At 41.6% G+C, this 20826-nt stretch overlaps 1 protein-coding gene across 2 annotated transcripts in view; it reads right to left on the bottom strand.

The window, feature by feature from the left end:
• Positions 1–20826, bottom strand: part of LOC133130356 (disintegrin and metalloproteinase domain-containing protein 33-like) — a 104522-nt gene that overhangs the window by 56071 nt on the left and 27625 nt on the right. For both annotated transcript variants that reach the window (XM_061244890.1, XM_061244891.1), the window contains exon 3: positions 8710–8786. In XM_061244890.1, coding sequence (XP_061100874.1) covers positions 8710–8786 — 77 coding nt within the window. The remainder of the gene's footprint in view (positions 1–8709; positions 8787–20826) is intronic.

Here is a 20826-nt window from a genome sequence, read left to right as displayed (position 1 = left end):
ACAACCCAACTGCCCACAACTTCATAAACATTATATTAACTATGACATAACTGCTAAAAATGGTATTGCTAACTTCCGTCAGCAGCCGTAAAAACATACTGCCATCAAAAAAACATAGGCTCCATATGGGAGTTGTCCAAGCTATTCATATTAGCATGGTGTGTGGGCATAGCCACAGTTCTTATTTTATTGTACTTGAGAGGAAGTAGGCATGCTTTTATGGGGGCGTTCTGAATGAAGAATGAAGCAAACCTCTCTGTTTTAAGAGGTTTCCAAAAAAAGAAACAAAAAAGGAAAAAACAACTTATTTTCCTTCCCTTCAAGGTAGCAAAGTATATTATTATTTGTTTCCCTACTATGTCATGATGATTACAAATGTCTTGTTTCGATCTGAGTCATCAGGTTGCAGGTGATTTAGAACTGGAGGAGCTGGAAGCCCTCGGGGGCCAGCTTTAGCCATAGACAGGAAGCCACGGACAAACAGGAAGTGGAAGTCCAAAGCAAAACAATAGCCAAAGCTGCAGTACATTTCCTGTATTGTAAAATTTCCCCTAATATTCTATTCTTGCTCTAGTTTTGCATATGAAATAAAAGTCACAATGAAAAAAAGCAAATGATGTATTGTGAAATATTAATATAAAATATATATTTTTGCACACTGCTATGTCCCAACATAAAGTGCATTGTTTCGACAAGAAAGTCGATTTATCATTGTAATTTCTGTATGGACTAGGTCCTCAGAGAACTCATTAACACAAAAGGTCAAGGAAACAACCAATGCTGAAAAAAGGCTCTCCAAGTGCAGTGAGCAACTGGGGAATGGTCCTTCTTATTTAACTTTCTGGGTCCTGCAGTAAATTTCCGTTACAATGCATCCTCACTTTCACTACAGAACTACATTACTCATTTTGAGGCAAATTGGACTTTCAACACACTAAAGACTTTGCTGAAATTTTCTGGGCTTACCCCATTATTTTGCTAACATTAAAAACCCTGTGGTTCAGTTAGCTTTGTCTTTAATTTGTGAATAGAGTTCACGTGAACCCACTCGTATAGGCTAGTTAATTTAGCCAATTATAACTAATGTTAGCCTAGCTTGCTTGCTGATTGGTCTGATTGTTGACTTCCTGATTGAAAAAGAGAAAAAGAAACTTGCACTGATCATGACAATGCCACCAGCCACAAAGCCAAAATGGCTATCTATCTATCATGGTAAGTCCTGTTTTTCCTTCTTGTCATTCTGGTGCAGCTCACAGTGGTAGTACTGTATAAAACAGTGCGAGAGACTGCACATTATATATCTATGATTGTATTGTCATGCTGATAGTAGCTTAAGGCTTATGATAACACATCACCTTTTGCTCTGCATTCCAGTACACCCAATTCCAGTTGTTGACTACCCACCCACCCCTCTGTTAACTTTGAGCTCTGGCACCTCGTGATTTACCAAGTCAGCACTGCTCTGGGGGGGTGCATACTTTTCACATCTTTGACATTTGCTCCAATTTTTAAAAATATTTGTTGAATATAACATTTGCATCATAAATGTGTTAAATTTATTGTGCTGGAAGGGAAAAATAGTTCATAGTAGTGTAGTATAACAGCATAAAATGTGAAAAAAGTTCAAGGTGGCGCTGTAAGCTCCCAGTAAGTGTTGAACAGAATTTGCAGAAACAATTCCCAGGGCCCTATTTACTGCAGAGAGATAATGATTTACCGAAGGCACAACTAATAATAATATGCAAGTTCAGCGCGGTCACAGTCAGTGTGAAACTAACACCTGATTTGCAAAGAATACTTACGGAAATCATGTAATTATGCAGCCATTCCAAATCAACACTGGTTAGCGCCATGTACATACATTCGATAGCAAGTAACCCCAAACAAAACGAGGCATGCTGATAAATATGTCTCATTACTGATGGTAGCCTTATAAACATATCATCTATAAGATAGCATTTTAAAAAGTCCTACAGATGAACTCAAAGAACTTGCTGGTTTCAGACTGTGGGGTGCTTTTAAGCTTGCAGGTTCAAGTCCTCAGTGGGGCACTGCTGCTTTGTTGCACAGCTTAAATTCAGTTTAAATTCTATGTAAAAAATATACTAGCTATGCTAGTCTGTCTGGATAATGGCACCTGCTAAACGATAAAATGAAAGCAGTCAGCACGAGGAGCGGGGACGGGTCTGACCGCAGCAGAGCACACATTGGCGGGTCCGTCAGAGCCGCAGGGACTTGGGGGTAGACAGCTGGAGGATATGTCAAAAGCTTAGTCACAGGGCAGCTGCTGTTACACTTCCTACAGTGGCACCGGCCCAAACGCTGACCCAACTCACCCGGCTCTGTGGGGGCCCACAGAGGCCTGCATGAGGGCTGCTGTCAGAACTGCACTCTGGCAACCTTGTCCTGACCTCCGCCAACCTCTTCCTTAGGAAGTGGAGAACTTGATGGGGTTTGTGTACGACAGCCAATAAACATCTGCTAACAGTGTCTGGGGGGAGGGATGGGTAAGAGGGGAGTGGGCTTTCTCAGCGCTGTCCTCACCAAAGGCTGGATCTCAAGGATAAAGTTCATTATTGATTTCAATAATAATACAATTTAAAGCACCGTGGGTGAAATGCCAAGATAAGGCAAATTAATTCTAGGGGAAAGCTATTTGCTTTAGAGCTAATGAAAGCCTTTGGGAGGTCGTCAATCTCCCCACTTCTAATGTATAGTTTTTATTCAGAGCACCAAAGGTCTAATCGGATTTAGCGTAATTAACAGTAAAGCTCATCTCCCACTGTGGTCCTGCTTTTCGATCGGACCGGATGTCTTTGGCTGGTTAGCGTCACGACTGACTTGAAAGAGTTGAGCATTAATAGCTTATTTGCGATAGCCAAAGCTGTACAAAATATAATTAGATGATCTAAATGAGTCTGGTACTGCAGTGGCAAACAATCCTGGATGCCCACAATCCTCCAGAGCTTTAGAGATACAACTCTAAGCTGAAATGATTGACAGGAACAACAGGTTAATTTTAAATTAATGGGGGGTAATCCAATCATTTACAGAGAAACGTTGCCATGCAGGAGCTTTTCTTTTTTTAACACCTGAGCACTTGATTTAACAATTTATTTGGCTGACTGTCATACAGCAGATCTGCTATTCACAGCAGTAATGAAATATTTCAAATCCAAATTTAACTATGTGTGTATGTGTACGTGTGTGTGTGTGTGTGTGCATGTGTATGTGTGTGTGCTTTGTGTGTGCGTGTGTGTGTGTGTGTGCATGTGTATGTGTGTGTGTGTGTGCTTTGTGTGTGCGTGTGTGTGTGCGTGTGCATGCGTGCGTGTGTGGGTGTGCGTGCGTGTATGCATGTGTGTGTGTGTGTGCATGTGTGTGCGCGTGCGTGCGTGCGTGTGTGTGCATGTGAGCGCATGTATGTGTGTGATATGCTGAATTGTGTGAACTGGCGCTTGGGTTATCCCTTCCTTTAAGAAGTCAGCAGTAGAGGATTAGCCTGTGGTCGAGGATCTGAAGGTCAGAGAGGAAGGTCAGAGGGGCAGGGACGGTCTGACAGAAGTGTGCACATCCCACTGAGTCTCACAGCACTATAAGTCTATATGTGCTTTATTTTCAGACTCAGTCTTCCCCTCTGGCTTTGCTGGCACTGGACTTGTTTTTTCTGGACGTCTTGCCATTGGGCTCCTGGAGAGTGTGGGGTGGGGGGGTTAAAATCTCACTCCCCACACTTTCCACTCTCCAGGACATCTCAAATTCCTTGGAACTAAACTTTGCTGACCTAGTTTCCTGGGGCCAGACTAAACTGCCACGCCACAGTGCTGCCTCTGATGCAAGAGCAGGGTTAACAGAAACACCACATCTGCCAACCGACACTCTGCACCGAGCACTGTCTCTGTTACATCAGCTGTGCGCATTTCCTGTCAATGACTGATGTTTATTTGTGTGTGTGTGTGTGTATGTGTGTATGTGTCTCTGTGTGTGTGTCTGTGCACGTGTGCCAATGTGAAATGGGATTGAATGTTTTAACACAATCACATTTTATCGCCCCACCAAGGGTAATTCAGGAGCTGAATGAATTGGCCTTGAATAGGTAAAGGGCACCCTCTCTCTCTATTTATGCTCGGAAACTTGATAGGTTACGGCTCTAAGACATAAATATAAACACAAGTGAGTGTTTAGACCTTTCCCCAACTGTGGACTATTTCTAAACACAAGGCCCTGAAGTAAACCCCTTATCCCCTTACTGCTGTCCTCACCCCTCATACAGTACATTACCTAAACCCCAGAAATACCACCACCAGTCCATGAACACCCCTTTAACCTCACGTACACCACCACAACTCCACATACACCACCGAAACCCACATAAACCACCCTAATTAACACATACATCACCCTAATGTCATGCAGAGTCTCTCCCCTCATACATCGTGCTAGCCCTAGCCAGGAGATAAGACCATAAGACGAAGTAAATGAGTGAATTTCTCAGAGCCAGGCACAATCCACACTCGCTCCACACTGACCCTGCCTGCTTTTCTGGCTTCAGGGACACTCTCAATCTTGAAGCGCTTACAAACACAAGATTATGTTCTAAGGGCAATAAAGGGTTCCATGGACCCTGCTGAAAATAACACTATTATATGAATAATATTATTAACCCAGGGTATATCATGAGGCAGGATTACTGAATTTGCTAGTAAATTCACAGAGTAAAACCCTTTCAAAACTGGAACATGGACTGAAGTAAAGCCATGTTTTACTCTGCAAACTTATCCAGCTAACTCAGTAATCCTGCTTTGTGATAATTCCCCCTGGTGTGTTTGTATTACGTGAGCACAGAATGTGCAGAGCAAGGCAGGGGGTAGAGCCCCAATGATACAACCACTGATGAAATCCCACAATTCATCCACACTGCAACCAATCGCATGAGAGCAAAGCTGAAACTGAAATGAGTGATAAGCCCTTTCATTCTTTGAAATCATTATCTGTTCATCTTCTTGATTTAGAATTGGCCGAAAGGTGCATAAATATATATATACCTCTACTGAACAGTTTGTCATGCCAAATGCTAGAAAATATAAAGAATATGAATGGCAGCAGACTAAAGCAATGATTTTTTAAAAATACATAATGTTCTGCGGTTTGAAGCAGAGCCAACTCTCAGCCCAAATGTGAATCGGTCAGTGCGGTTGGAGGTTATATTCTAGCCATGGAACTTTCTGCACTGTAATCCCATTTCTATCAGTAACTCTTTCTGTTTTCCCCCATTTTTTTTTTTTAAGTGGAAAAATACATAAGGAGAACAGACAAAACAGTCTCCTTTAAAATAAAATATGGGTAATACATTTGAACAATATTCAACTGTGGCTGAAGCACACTATCCATACAAATGGGCGATATATCCTGCGCATTCATCATGATTTTAATGGGGTCCTGACTAATTAATTGCAATCTACTGAAAAAACAAATGTGTTCTGACACAAATGACGACTTCTATAATCCTTGCCTTACAATTCCTCTGACTTGAAACAAACTTTTATTCAAAAAAAGAAATAAAAGAAAAGAAAGGAAAGCCACATTCTGCTCTCTCTCTCTCTCTCTCTCTCTCTCTCAGGGGAACAGAAAAGACAAACTAGGCTGATTCACAAAGAGCCATCTCCACAAAAAAGCTTTCAACAGCGCCCTGGGCAAGAAAAACCCAGAATCTCCCGTCACCGCCAAAGAGCGCTGTCACCGCACACCTCGATAGCCAGGCAAACACACAACACTGCCCACGAGAGGCAATTGATTCCATGCCAGCAGAGCTTTTCACACACACACAGGACCAGGGCATTTACATGCTCCTGGTGAATGCACCTGAGACGGAGAAGAAGCGCCTCCCCTTCCCTCCCTCCCTGCCTCCTCACAGTTTGACTAAATAGCTTCAGACTAGAGGTTAGGAAGTCTTTCACAAAGCAGCAATCTGTGACTTGTGTGTGTCCCACAGTGAGTGCACTGTGTAATGACTTCCCTGAGGTACCAACCGTCCTTGTTTTGTAGAGTGACTGGGACTGGAATGGAGCCTGCATAGCTATGCTCGGAAAGCCAAGGAGAGCCATATGAGAGAGTGGAAGCAATGCTGTGCAAGGCGAGTGGCTGTAGAGACAGTATGATTCGGTCCCCGGAGGAATTAATAATGCATACTCTCACAGGGAACAAGGAAAATGCATGTTTCATACGTACAGGACAGGATGTGCTTGGAGCTGTTGCAGCCATAATAGTAAGATTTCAGGCCATATCGTTGTCCATCATAATGTAACATAGAACCTATGACAATAATAATGCCTTGGTGTAAATGTCACCCATGTTAGTAAAATATCACCCTCACAGCTGTGGCCACAGATACGCTTTTATTAAACGATGACATTCACTGAAATTGATTTATTTGACTGAAACCATGTGATATTGTCATCTGTGTGTCTGTGTAATAATATTGTGCAGACATTTTGAAAAGAAGATCTGTGTGAATTTGGATGTACAGCATTTCTCCCATTTTGAAGGACACCTCTACATGGTCTGTCTATAGCATTACCATCAATAAATGATAATACATGGAATTTGCAGCACATGCATTATACACAATTAGTAAACATGCCAACCATATCTGGCCATACAGCATGAGCAGGGCGAGCATAACAGGCTTACGTCTGACTCTGGTGTCCAAAGACACCAGACAATATTCAGCTTTAGCTTATGAGAATAAGGCTGGGGTAGCACTGCGGACTCAAAGGAAATCTGTCTGTTTGGCACGACCTTCAGAAACCGGCTCTGTAAATAACAAATGCTTTTTTGTGTGAAATGAAGTGCCCTTTCATAATAATGTCAACTTCAATACTGGCATCTCCAAGTATTCAATCTGTCTGTTGCGCATCACACCCTCCCAGCATGCAACAGTCTGTCTGGCAATGATCAGGCCATCTCACTTGCAACAAATCCTCAATATGAAGGGACTGTCGCAGTTGAATATTCACGTACGCTTCAGTTGCCAGTTGGACATGAACAAAAATACTGTACAGATATTCTTCCTTCAACTAAGACAGGGAAAAGGCAAGACATTCTCCTGAAATGTTCTGAATGATCACAGACAGGTATAAGACCTAACTGTGGTCACTGAAATCTAAAGTAGTGACTTTATTAAAGAATGCATTAGTCACCATCTCCTGTGTCCAATGAATACGCCACATTCTTTCATGCACAGTGAACACCTTGACCATTAAATCCCATTAATAAAAACACCCACTTTCCCCCTCAAACATTTGGATTTTTGTCTTAACAAACATGCTGTGCAGTATTTTCTTCACCAGGTATTTCCATTTATCCATTTTATATTGTTATGAACCTTGTGAACTTTTGGATGGAAGATAAACTAACGAGGCCACAAGAAAAACCCACCATTCAGTCCTGTGCAATCTTTTTCAATGGTGGACATAGTTTTCAAATTTTCAACAGAAGTAGGACTGGTACTGTTATGACAGAAGCGGACCTGAAACAGCTTCAGCTGTACTCCTATACTGGTTCACTAATGGTTTGGCCCTTGCTGTGCACCCCTGAACTAATGCATACAAGCATGTAGACATGGTCAAAAGGTTCAGCTGTTTTTCAGACCAAATGTCAGAATAGTAAAGAAATTTGATCTAAGTGACTTTGGCCATGGAATGATTGTTGGTGCCAGACAGGGTGGTTTGAGTATCTCAGAAACTACTGATCTCCTGGGATTTTCACCCAGAACAGTCTCTAGAGTTTATAGAGAATGGTGCAAAAAAACACAAAAAACAGCAGCAGTTCTGCGGGTAAAAACGCCTTAATGAGAGAGATTAGAGGACATGGGCCAGACTGGTCATAGCTGACAAGAAAGTGACAGCAATACAAATAACCACACATTACAACAGTGGTATGCAGAAGAGCATCTCTGAACACACAAAGTGTCAAACCTCTCAGTGGATAGGCTACAGCAGCAGAAGACCAATAAGTCTAAAAATAAGTTGAATAAATACCTAATAACATGCCCGCTGAGTGGACATTACCGGAAGCCACAAACCTCCCACCTGCCTGTTATGTCAGTCTCATGCTGAGATGGTGAATTTTGCAGATATCTGAATGCAAAGGAGATCGTGGCAAAGTACCACATGTACCACACCTCAACATGATACTGGTACTGACACCTTCTCTCCCCATTTCTCTCTCTCTCTCTCCAATTTCAATACACTTCAATAATGCATTAGTCATATGACTATGCCATAAATATTTCAATACGATAATAAGTGAAAGTCATCAGAAAAACTGCAATTTTAAGGATTCTTTCTCTCTCACACGCACACACATAAGCACACAGACACACTGTTCACACTGTACAAAAACCTTATAGGCACGCACACACACACACACATAATGTAGTTCATAACGTACCCACATACTATAGATCAGATCTGGGCACAGGTTGTTGATAGTAACGGCACAATCAATATCTGTCAATCCAATTACAGCAGTTTACATTCTCAATATGGTATCCAGTGGTTCCATATGGACAATAGCTCAAATACTGATCCAGGATCAGCTAACCCAAACATACTCCCTATGCAGGAATGTGGAGCTGATCCAGACAGCTCTTGTGATGGCAGGCTGCCCTGGGGCCTGCTGGTGGGGGAGTGGAAAGGGGAAACTTACTGATTGCGTTCCACGTGCAGCACCAGCTCCCTCCCTTCAGTTGTCACTGCTATCGCCCCCGTGTCTGGATACTGGACCTGCAAGAGGACAGACCAGCACAGCTCTTATCTGTATGTCCACACACTGTAAAGTACATATCAGCACATGAACGTATGCACACACATACACACACAAATGGGGCACAATATTACATCCCTGTAACCCATACAGATACAGTACATACAGACACAAACACACACACACACAAACACTCAGGAAGACACATGATTACTTTAATCCCTATACCATACACAGACAGACACACGGACAGACAGACACACACATGCACACACTTAGGAGGACACCTGATTACTGTACATCCCTATACCATACACAGACAGATATACACAGACAGAGGAGAGATTTCTGTGCCTGCTACTGGTGTTACAGTACAAATCAAAGACAGCAGTAAGTGAAAGCTTTTTTTGCAACTGCAATCAGCTTTATCAGGACAGCAACGTAAGAAGTGGGCTTTTCAGAGGCAGCTAGAATTTCTCCCCTTTTCCCATTTCTCCATCAGTGTTGTAATTGTTATACAGAGCAACACATAGTTTATCTTCTACCCAGCTGACACTTCAATTAACCCCGTTCTACAGTGTTTCCTCTGCACCAGCAAAACATCTGCAGAAGACATGCGTAGTCCAATGGCAGCCAAATTCTCATCAGGGCAATCAATGCAGAATTAATCTCCTAGTCAGAAGATAAGGCCTTTAATGAACACTGAACTTTCAGGAAATTCTTAGCGGTTTCCTAACAGAATCTATACGCCAACATTGACAAGACAATGAATCCATGTGAAATGCACTAACCCGAAACGCGTCACCTGGTGATGAAAGTATATACACTTACCGAGCACTTTATTAGGTATTTATTAGACTTATTTTTTAGACTTCTACTGTTGTAGCCTATCTGCTTATGGTGGGTTGTGTGTTCAGAGATGCTCTTCTGCATACCACTGTTGTAATGTGTGGTTATTTGCATTATTGGCGCCTTCCTGTCAGCTTTGACCAACTGACCTGTATCTACATGAGCCACACAATTGGCTGATAAGACAATCGCATGAATAAGTAGGTGTCATTCATTCATTCATTCATTATCCTAACCCGCTTATCCTGAACAGGGTTGCAGGGGGGCTCAAGCCTATCCCAGCATACATTGGGCGAAAGGCAGGAATACACCCTGGACAGGTTGCCAGTCCATCGCAGGGCACACACACCTTTCAATCACACACTCATACCTACGGGCAATTTAGACTCTCCAATCAGCCTAACCTGCATGTCTTTGGACTGTGGGAGGAAACCGGAGTATCCGGAGGAAACCCACGCAAACACGGGGAGAACATGCAAACTCCACACAGAGAGGCCCCGGCCGATGGGGATTCGAACCCAGGACCTCCTTGCTGTGAGGCAGCAGTGCTACCCACTGCACCATCCGTGCTGCCATAAGTAGGTGTAATAAAGTAAAAATGTTCCTAATTTTGTGCTCGGTGAGTGTATACTGTATATACATTGATGACAAAGAGGTGACTTTGGATGAAGGTGAAAGCGTTGGTGAGTACAGTACTGTTCGGGCGTCAGTTAATAAACGCACATTAAGACGGGAGGCCAGGCCAATTCCACGGCGGTGAACTCATTTTGAGACAGATGACGGGAAACGTTATCGGGTCACCGATCTCATTGCGGAGAGTACCCCACCCCCCACCCCCCTCCCCCGGGCCTTATCCAGCTCCAACTTCTTTTTATTCCCCAAAAACACTGTCTATCTCACGCAAGTAGTAGTGACAGTCCCGGGTAATCTGTTGGCTGCTAATTTCCGCTCTGTAGATTTCTGAGAGCCAGATGTGGCAAGCTGTCTCGGCTGAAAATAGAGCGCTCTGAGCAGGAGACAAAGGGCTTTCATCTCTAAAGTGCCCATTCCAGCACGCCAAGCTTTCACAAGCAAGGCTCTTTCCTTTCCTGCGACTGCAGCTTTGAGCTCTGCATGGCCATAGAAGAGGCCTCTGTGGGCCACCTTTATTAGCACAATGTGACCTGTGGTAGACTAGTACACAGTAGTCTACGGTGTGTCGTCAGCTTTGCAATTGCACACCTGGTTGATTGAAGTGTTTCGATGTATGGTGAAATTGGAAAGAGGAAATAATGGCATGTGGGGGGGGGGGGGGCAAACAGGCACACCTGGCTCTGCCTGCTGTTAAGAGTAATTCACTGAAAAAGCCTGTGTTTCATCCAAAACATCACGCACAATGGTCATTGACCTTGTACTCACAGTGCGCAGTGCTCTCTGTACATTCAACCTTTCTTTGGATTTAATTAACCAAATACTGTTGCAATTTTCTGTAATTGGAATCTACTGACAAAGTCACATGTGCATACACACACAGAGAGACACATATCATGATGTAACTAGACAGCATAACTGTTTTCATACAGGTTTATCGAGTGTAGCATTAGCATAAGACATTCCTTATTGGCAGCGAATGGCTCCACAGTTCGCAGAGAAGGAGTACAATTTGGGGAGACAATTTGGATTGGTGTTTTGTGCGCACTCACATACACATGCATGCACACACACATACACAAAGCTCTTTTCAAACGCTACATGTTAGAGGAACATTTTCTTTTTTATTTACTGAGCTCCATTCTGTGGCTAATATGGTTATATTTTCCTTTCCAGCAAAGAGATAGTCAGTAATAATAGAGTCACTTAAAATAGAGCCTCAGATTGACAGTTCCTACCTAATTAGTTTGTACATCTGTGCTGGTGCCTCATCTAATATAAAGGTTGCCAGTAGAACAAAAAAATCACTGTTCTATTCACATATGAATACATAATTTCACCTCCTTAACCACCTGACCACTGCAGGCCACGACTGTACATATAAAACATATTTTTAATGCCTCCGTGAGCAACCCCTTGTGGGCTCTGATGCTACAATGTGAGTAAAGCAATGTCTCATGGACATATTTGGTAATTGGACACATCATATTTTTAAATAATATATCATATTAAAGGTACAATATATAATTTCAGACGGTCAAGAGAGGAATTGCAGCAACAAATATGCTCTTCTCTTTGAATGTGCTGAAGTTGAAATGCCATTGGCTGTGGCAATTAGAACCCATTTTCAACCAATGAGTTTTAATTATTGTACAGCTATATATAGAGTGCCGGCCCGTCAACTGCATATTTTGAAACCCGAATTTAAGGACTATAAACACAGGGTGAGTCAAAATGTCAGTGAGCCTTTTGCAATGATAGGAAGGGATTTTGTACCTATGGTCTTGTAACAATATTTTAACACAAAAATTGTACCTACCTTTAATGCAGCATGTTAAATATAATATAATTAATCAGGGATTGATTTTCTCTGAAACTGCAAAATCTGCAAGGTCATACAGATACATTTTTAGAAGGAACTTCATCATGTAGTAAGTATATTTCATTGGTCTTGTTTTAGTGAAACAAGTTATTGGTAAGAAAGCAGAACAGTGTCTCTGTTGCCACAACAACCAGTATCTCTATTGATTCTTTAAAGAGGGACAGGACGTCTTGGTTTTGTCTTGGTTGACAGAAAGCCTGTCTGGTGAAAACAGTTAACAAACCTGAGGAACAATGGTCACATTTGCAGTTGTATTACGGCTCATTTCACACAAGTTTAATAAATGGTATACTGTATATATGTTTATGTGACATTGTGGTTACTTGTAAAGCTCAGGTAAAGTCTGGTTTCGATAGGTAATATCCCCTCTCTAGGAGCCCAGAACACTTTTGAGTTGTAATCAGCTGATGTCGATAATCATTATAAAACTGTCAGCATCAGTACTGTCTGTAATCAACAACTGTAATGACTTTATTTTTGTGTTCAAATGGATTCCAGGAAAAATGTTCTGTAGACAATATTTCCACAGGATATGCTATTGCTTCAAATGCAACTCCCACTTCTCAATAAAAAAATATATTTTTGAAACAGAACTTTCCCTGAAGGAAATATTTATTTCAGCCCCCACCATAACTACTGCCAAGTACAGATCTTGGCACTTGTATCACTTGCCTGTGTATTCTCCTATACATGAGGAAATTAAAGTCACATTTCCTTATTACTGGTTATTCAACCTGGGAAAGGGCATCAGAATTAATTTGGCTGTAGGCTGAGCAGAAGTTATACTGTAGTTGCTTGCACACAGAGGGTGGCATTGCCCATACTGTGCGGCTCAACGAAGATAATAGCATTCCGATATACACATACTATTGTACAAGTATGCAATGGACAGACAAAAATTATAATTCCTCAGAATAAATTCTAAGTAAACAATGCACATTCCATCGATGTTTCTCCAAATTAGCATGTTTTTTTAAATAGAAAAATATTATAGGTTTGGTTCGCTGGACCCCTGCAGTGAAAAAACAACTCTGATACGTGTCTTTTGTGAGGTGGGGTCCTCCCACACTTTTTTGGCACCCCACATGCTATAAAATAAGAAAGCTTTGTTGCTAAAGCAACAGCATCGTAAAATAGTTAATACAGACAGAATCGTGAATGTCAACGCTTTCAAAAGGTATATCCTGTTAGCATATTGGTTGAAGATTTCACAGTGGGAAATAAGGAATGACTGCAAATAATCCCACTCCAGCCCAGATAAAAAACTTCATGTGTGAAACCCACACTTAATTGTTGGTTCACATGACACACTCCTAAATTGACTGAACCAAAATTGAATTCATTCAAACCTATAGCATCTTGCTGAAGACACCAAGAGAAGTGTCATATTGAGAGGCATACACCTCCATCCCTCTGGACACCCGGCTGGTTTCCTTAACTTTTGCCTCACCCTGAGTGAGGGGTTAAGGGGTGCCACAAGGTTCCATGCATGGCCCTATTCCAATCCTTGTATCAGCAGGCCACGTGGGGCATGTGAAGTTCAACACAGGGAGAAAGGATGGCTGAAACACTTTTTATCTTCAACCGGAGAACAAAGAAAATCCAATGGGAGAAATCCATTTGTTTCACTACAGCTGCGACTGCAAGCACACTGGTGAGGTATGCAGACGATCAGATTAAGATGAATCAGTGTTACTTAAAGCTGGCAGAGTCATTATTGTTGGGATGGCAGCACACATGCACTAATACATACACACACATGAATGTATGCATGGACGCACACACACACACACGCACACACACACACACGCCCAAACATGAACACAGGCACAGAAAGACACAAATGAGAAAGCTAGCACTGGATAAAAGACAATGATAAATTCTAAGTTGATCTATTATTCTAAGTTTATTTATAAACATGCCACAGTATACATCAGTAAAGTAATTAAAGACAAAATACAAAAACACAGTAATACATCTCTGACCAGCACGCTGTGTGTATTCACCTGCATGTTACTTAATTACTTCCAGATTCCATCAGAGACCTGGCTTGACTTGAAAAAAACACACTGCCATCCGGCAAACATCAAATTAAAACTGAACTCAATGGTATTGCCAATCAACTCATCTTACGACCCGCTGTCATTTTGCTTTTGATACACTTTGGAAAGAACATATGGCAGGGACAAAAAAAAACATCTTGTGCCAAATTATTCTTATTAAAGCCTGCGAAAGCTGGGCCATGAAACAGTTGCCTTCCGCCATCAATCAAAACTGTTGAGGAGTTAAGATGCTGGGATTTGATTGGTTCCTGGGAAACAATCATTTATGAGCTCCAGAAAATTGTTCTGTGAGCCAAGCTTGAGGAGGGAGGCCACGTTCTGAATCGATGCATCTGTTGCAGATAGGCTGGCTCCTCTTAAGTGACAGAAAAGAGAGACTGTAATTAATCTATGTCTACAGTGTGTCAGAAAAGCTAAAATTAAATGTTCAGGCTTCAAGATGTGCATGCTAGGGGATGAAAGCGGCTATTAAAAATCTCTCAGTTAGACAGTGGAGGGAAAAGTATACATATTATTTACCATACACTGTTTCGCTGCAGAACCTGTACACAACCCTGCCCAGACTGCATGGGCAAATTTGAAAGATGGTAAACCATAAAAAAAGAAGTCAAACACAAACAACTCTATTCAGAAATATCCTCTTTTTCTCTCATATGTAAATGAGAAACTCAGCGAGGGGAACATGCCCATTGGCAACGTAACGATTGAAGTCTAAGTGCACCGACATGATAAATCTGCAGCAAGTGATATTTCTGTAAGGAGCCAGCAAGCTGTTGATGTGGAGGCATTCACATGCGCAACATAACTTTTACTGCTCATTTACGCAGGTTGCCCAAGTGGTGTGAATGTACGGTTATTGTCTGTTATTAAGGCAAAATCCCAAGCAGAAAACAGCGTGCGCAGTGATTTCTCAATGATGCCGTGCTGAGATGGCAGACATAGTCAGGGACTGCCGCAACTTCAAAGCCAAAAATAACAGCTTCATAAAAAAGCAATGGTTCAGAGAATTGCAGAGATGCGCGATGACTTTCTGAAATACGACGCCCCCAAAATCCCACTAGTCATATACCATAAAAAGCTCCCCTAAATCTACATTATGCACCATGTCTAATGTGGTAAATTACATGTCACATCTTCTCTGTGCTGTCCATGGTGCTTTCCATGGTTCCTCAAAATGGCCAAAAGGTGTTTTGGCTTTATTCTTGCTTTTGTATTTGATTCATGAATATGTACTGTAGTTTTGGGAAACAATGCTGATATATAACTTGTTATACCAGTAAACATGCTTCTGAACATCAACGCAAACAAATAAACAAATAAATAAAGAGCCCTCACACACAGGGAGTGAGCTACCCATTTCCTTTACTTTATTTCTAAATATTCTACTTAAATGATTACTGATGGTATGTTCATACCACCTTCATAACAGTGCCATAAGAATGGCATAGCACCAGTCATAATCAGCCATGATAGCGTATTACAGCTAATGAGAAATGTCATAATACTGTTCAGATGTACAGTTGTAAAGGAGATCTGGACTGGAAGATGTAATGCTCTGTTTTGACTGCATATGTAAAGTGTTATCCCATTCTTATGACAGTGTGATGTTGGTATTCAGGTAAGTCATACCAATATATGTATGTGCAATAATATAACAAAGATCATAAAATCTAATACAAAGTATACATCAAAATTGACTGACATTTTTATTAACGAAAAATCCAAAAAACCAACATCCACTTATGTTACAGTATTAAAAAGCCTGCAGGCTTCAGTTTCCATTACTTCTAAAACCCTGAGGTTTTTCTGGTGATATTATCCAGAATCCAAGTCCACCAAAACAGACAAGTACCTCCCCTGCTTACTGCACAAAATTGATTTGTATCTCTACTAGGATCAAGAAACAATAAGTAAAGCAAACAGATTTAAGCAGTTCTGCTGTGAAAGTCCATGGGTTTGATGTGCATCCACTGGGGGAATAGAGAGATGCACAGAGCGTACCCACAATGCACTGCCTGCTTCTTCTCCGCTGTGCAGGGGACACAGCCCTTCAGAGCTACTGTCTCCGATGAGAAGATGGAGGCGGTGGAGGTCATTTATAAAACACTGCTGTCATCTTCAATCTAAAACTGGGCTGACCACAAGGCTCTTTCACACAGAACCTACTGACTTGCACATGCCAATCTTCATATGGTGAAGTTCACCTGCAGTGAGGTTACAAACCAAATCTGCGGATGTCAATCAGGTGACAAGAGGGACGCTGTTATATACTCTACTCTATATACTCTAACTGAATAAACTAATGAGCTTAAACACTGCGTCGACGTGTGTGTTCATTCAGGCGTGCCTGCATGTGTGCATGTGTGCATGTGTGCCGTCCCAAGAAATGTAGCTGACTTATTGCGTACTGAGTTCTACAGCGCACTGTACACTGTAACAAAAAAAAAATTGTTTCAATTTTAAAAAGTTAGTGGCTGCCTTAAGATTTATTGTAAACTTGAGAAGACAAGTTGCTTGCACAAACTAGTAGTCTTACAACTTTAAGGTAGCCCAGACTAACTTTTTAAAGTTGCTACAAGAAGGTTTTTTTTTACGGTGTTGACTTCTGAACATGTGAAAAAATAGAATTGCACTGATGGCTTAGCCAGATTGACAGGCTGAACTTGATCAGCCTTTCAGTATCTTTAATGTTCTTTGCGTTTTACAGAAATCGCGGTGTTGCATCTCACCGAAGGGAGGAATAAGAAGGAAAACAACAGTTTTGTGAAGCATCTTAGATGGGCTCTGCATAATTACTGCATTCATTGTCAATGACGGTTGCAAAACGAGCTGCTGCATCGGCACAACAGAGGCCCTGTGAAAGATCTTTCATGGCCTCCTGAAATGCGAGAGCTTTCTGTTTCTCAGACACGCAGCCGGTCCTCGCTAGAATAATGTGCGAGCGTTGTTTGAACTAACGAAGAAAGCACTGTTACAGCTTTCGTTAAGCTGCACGAGGTGCGTGAACAAACTCGTTGCAGACTTGGAAAAGTGGATGTGAAAGGAGACACCCAGGGAAAACAGATGGATCTTAGGAGCCTGCTGCTCGCGCAGTCCCTCAGGGGTAGAACATGGGCTGGCAAAACAAACAGGGCTTTAGAGACATCTGTGAAGGGACATCTTTGGCCCAACCGACTAAAATGACATAAGGTGAAATACACTGGACACTGTCCTCTTCTGGTCTGGTTCTGTCCAAGGACCAGAGGGCATTCTGAGAGTGAATGTGAGTCTGTGATATACAATTCATGAGTCAATTCAATCAAAATCAATTTAATTCAATAAAACTGTAAAAATCCCTTTAATACAATTAGTGTTCAGGCCTACGATGCTTCAAACATGAACAATGTCTATCTAGGCAGGGGTTTTCAACCTATTTCCAACCTATTCTGATCCAGGGTCAAAGGCATTCTGGAATATTATATTTATATTATGAAATATTTTCTCAATACTATATCTCGGCATTGCCTATCAAGTTTACAGGGGGTCTTCAGAAAAACCAGGATCTATGGGCAGGTGCAGTACATAGAATGTGATTGCAAGAATAAATAAAAATGTGCAAATTGGAACGGGGAGTTTTTAAAAGGTATTGATCAATACTCTTTAGAGCATCCAGGGCCGCATGTTTATAGATGGCCTTGGGTGTGAATGTGACTCAGTGCCTGTTGACGAAGCATTAGTAATAGTGTAGGCAGCCCCCTAGAGGTATCGCTTCAAACTGTGTATGAACGGCGCGGTTGTCACCAAAGACACCAAAGCCTGACTTTTTGCCAACTGTTCCAAAAATAAAACTTGCTTAAAGACTTTGGAAAAGAAGGGGCATGCATGTCTGGATGTGTGGGTAGCATAGAAGTGAGTCAATATAATTATTGCCATAACTGGTGAATAAAATTTGAGGAAAATGGTCCTGCTTTGATTGCTATTCGTTGACATTGATGGTTCTGGATTGACTCTTACTGTATATCTTCCTATAGGCATACCTCACCAGACTTCTGTCCATAACTAGGCCAGTGACCAGTTAACCTGTAAAAATGAATGGTCTGGTTTGGTTTTTAATATTTTTACATAGCAACTAGATAGATGTTATTTTTTCTTTAAATTTCAAACAATCTACTGCATTGCTCCACCTGATAAATTTGGAACATGTGAGAAAAAGAAGTTCAAACTAACAGATGTTTCTTTGTGCGCCATACTGTTTTATGAGGCCTTTCAGATGAACGTTAGCATCGACTGAAAATCTTTCTTAATACAGACTGAATCAATTACACAAGTATTGCATTATTAAATACTTTCCCTACCCTTTATGAGTCATTAAAAAAAACATTTAATTGGGCAAAGAACATGGAAAATATATAATTAATCCTTAATGTAGAAAGGCATTTCAGGCTTCAGTAGTAAGATCACTTTCAGCACACAGAGGTGTGGTTGAGTCAGCTGCAGTGTGACTGTCGGTCTTGAGAGGTCAGACGTTTGTGGAGCATTAATCTTCTTCAGTGAACTGGCCTCTTAAGTGATGACCAGCACGTAGAACATGGAAGAACATGGGACAGGACACAGATAGATCGGGCATATGCAAAGTCATAGCCCAGTGTGAGGTTCCATTCACAGTAACTGCACTGTAACTCTCGCCACTGCGTACAGTGTCTCTTCCTCCAACACAATTTGTTGAATTGTTAAGGAGTTTTAAATTCCTAACCTAAGCCCCACAAAATAGCCACACCCACATTTCCACTCTATTTGAGCCTATAAAAGTTTGATTGGTTTATATGACCATATATGATGAAATGGTGGCTCCACCGACAGAGGGGCTCACAAAACCCCACTATCTCCAATCAGGATCCTGAACTCAAATCACAAAAATATGGTTTGACACTGTTGTGCTTTAGCAAAATTCCAAATCTTAAACTGCCCCCTCTGAAAAATATGACTTGGGGAATGCCTGAGAGATGATCTGTCAACTCTGTCTGCCGCCCAAGAAAAGCGTAAATAAATAAGGAGAAATAATGCCCCAGAATGCTTTATGTACTACAGCCTACACCTCTTATGCATAAGTCTGCCATCTTGGGTTTGTGCATTCATCAGTCCTCAACCCCCCACCTCCCCTGAAGACAACCTCTATTGGAAGTCACAAAGAGCTATTCATCATCTCACAGAGTGGTGCCAGGCTGGTAATACGAGACTTATCGATCCTAGTCCTGTCCAGCTGATTTACTATATGAGAGCGTTCTCCGCTTCAATATGCAACACTTCCACAGTTTGGTTCAAATACAGCTCACAGTTCCGCACGGCTGAGGTTCACCATCTTTCAAGTGGGAGCCGTACAGCTTTCCTATAGCTTGATTTGTTAATTGTTTTCTTTTCCGCCATTTTGACATATGATGATGAGACTGACACTAACTAATAAAAAACAAACAAAACAGCTTTGGCAGAGCATACTAAATGACAGGCATCTTTGCCTGATGTCTTTTCATGTTTAATGTATTCCTCTATGGGTGGATAGAAAACTGGGTCACAGCTAGAATTTCATTTCAAAATCTTCTTTGTTAGAAGCCAGATCCCACCAACTCCCTTAACAAAAACATCAGGCAGCGGACAAATGATGGAAGAGGAACTGATGAAACAACACAAAAGTCTGAAAAAAGGGAAAAATGGAAGGCCACTAGACAAAAGGAGAGATTATAGAGAGGGAGAAAGGTCTAATTTATAACAGACAGTGTTGTGTCGGAGCCCCTCAGCCTTCCATGCTCAGTAAGCCTCTGCTGTAACCTTGTTCTCCCTCCATCCCAGGCCAAAGACTCTTTCCCAGTGTGCACATTACATAAACACCAGAATACTTCTGCTTAACCACTTGATGGGCCGTGGCTAAGAAAGCTCGGAGGAACAGGGCCAGAGGAAAATCTTTTCATTTGAGGGTCATCTAATGAAAGACATTTGTGCCAGTATAGCTGCCAAGAAGGTGTTTTTCTTTTGCTCAAACCCTGTGATTCTGTACATATTGCAAAACTCTCAGTATGGAGTTATATACTGTATCTGGAAATCTGTTTTGCAGGAATGGGTTGGTAGACGGAAACTAGATCTGGGAAACTCATGTATTTAATATTTACAGCAAGAAATTCAGTACTTTTTTGCCTACCAAAGCAGACTACCAAAGCAGGATAGGGATAGGAGCCTGAAAAGATGCACTAGTTTTCCAAAATTCCAGGCTTGTTCATGGAATTGTTTTGATGAACTCTTCAAGTTTTGCAAAGAAATGCATGTTTGTATATTCTGGCTGGATTTTGTGCTGATTCCCAGGCTACTGGCATTGGTTACCCAGTATTGTTACAATTGTACTGAATTTCTATACAACTACACAGCCAAGTGCACACTTGTAGATGGGTCATAAACGTGCGACAAAGCTCAAGTTTCTTTATTGTTTGCATTATATTTACATTATACATGCTCTATACTATTTCTTTGTGTGGCCTTTTCCAGGGCAAGAGTATGTTTATGTCAGCTGTTTTAATTCTGTGATCGCTGGTGCTGTTTTAGCTGTCTGCTCAGAACTGTCTTTCCTTGTCTCCAGCAGTTCTGCTCTCTGTGCTATACTGTGAAGGCAAC

The sequence above is a fragment of the Conger conger genome, chromosome 6 (genome assembly GCF_963514075.1).
Source record: "Conger conger chromosome 6, fConCon1.1, whole genome shotgun sequence".
Classification (NCBI taxonomy): domain Eukaryota; kingdom Metazoa; phylum Chordata; class Actinopteri; order Anguilliformes; family Congridae; genus Conger; species Conger conger.
The sequence above is the reverse complement of the archived record's forward strand: the minus strand, read 5'-3'. Positions and strand labels throughout refer to the sequence as shown.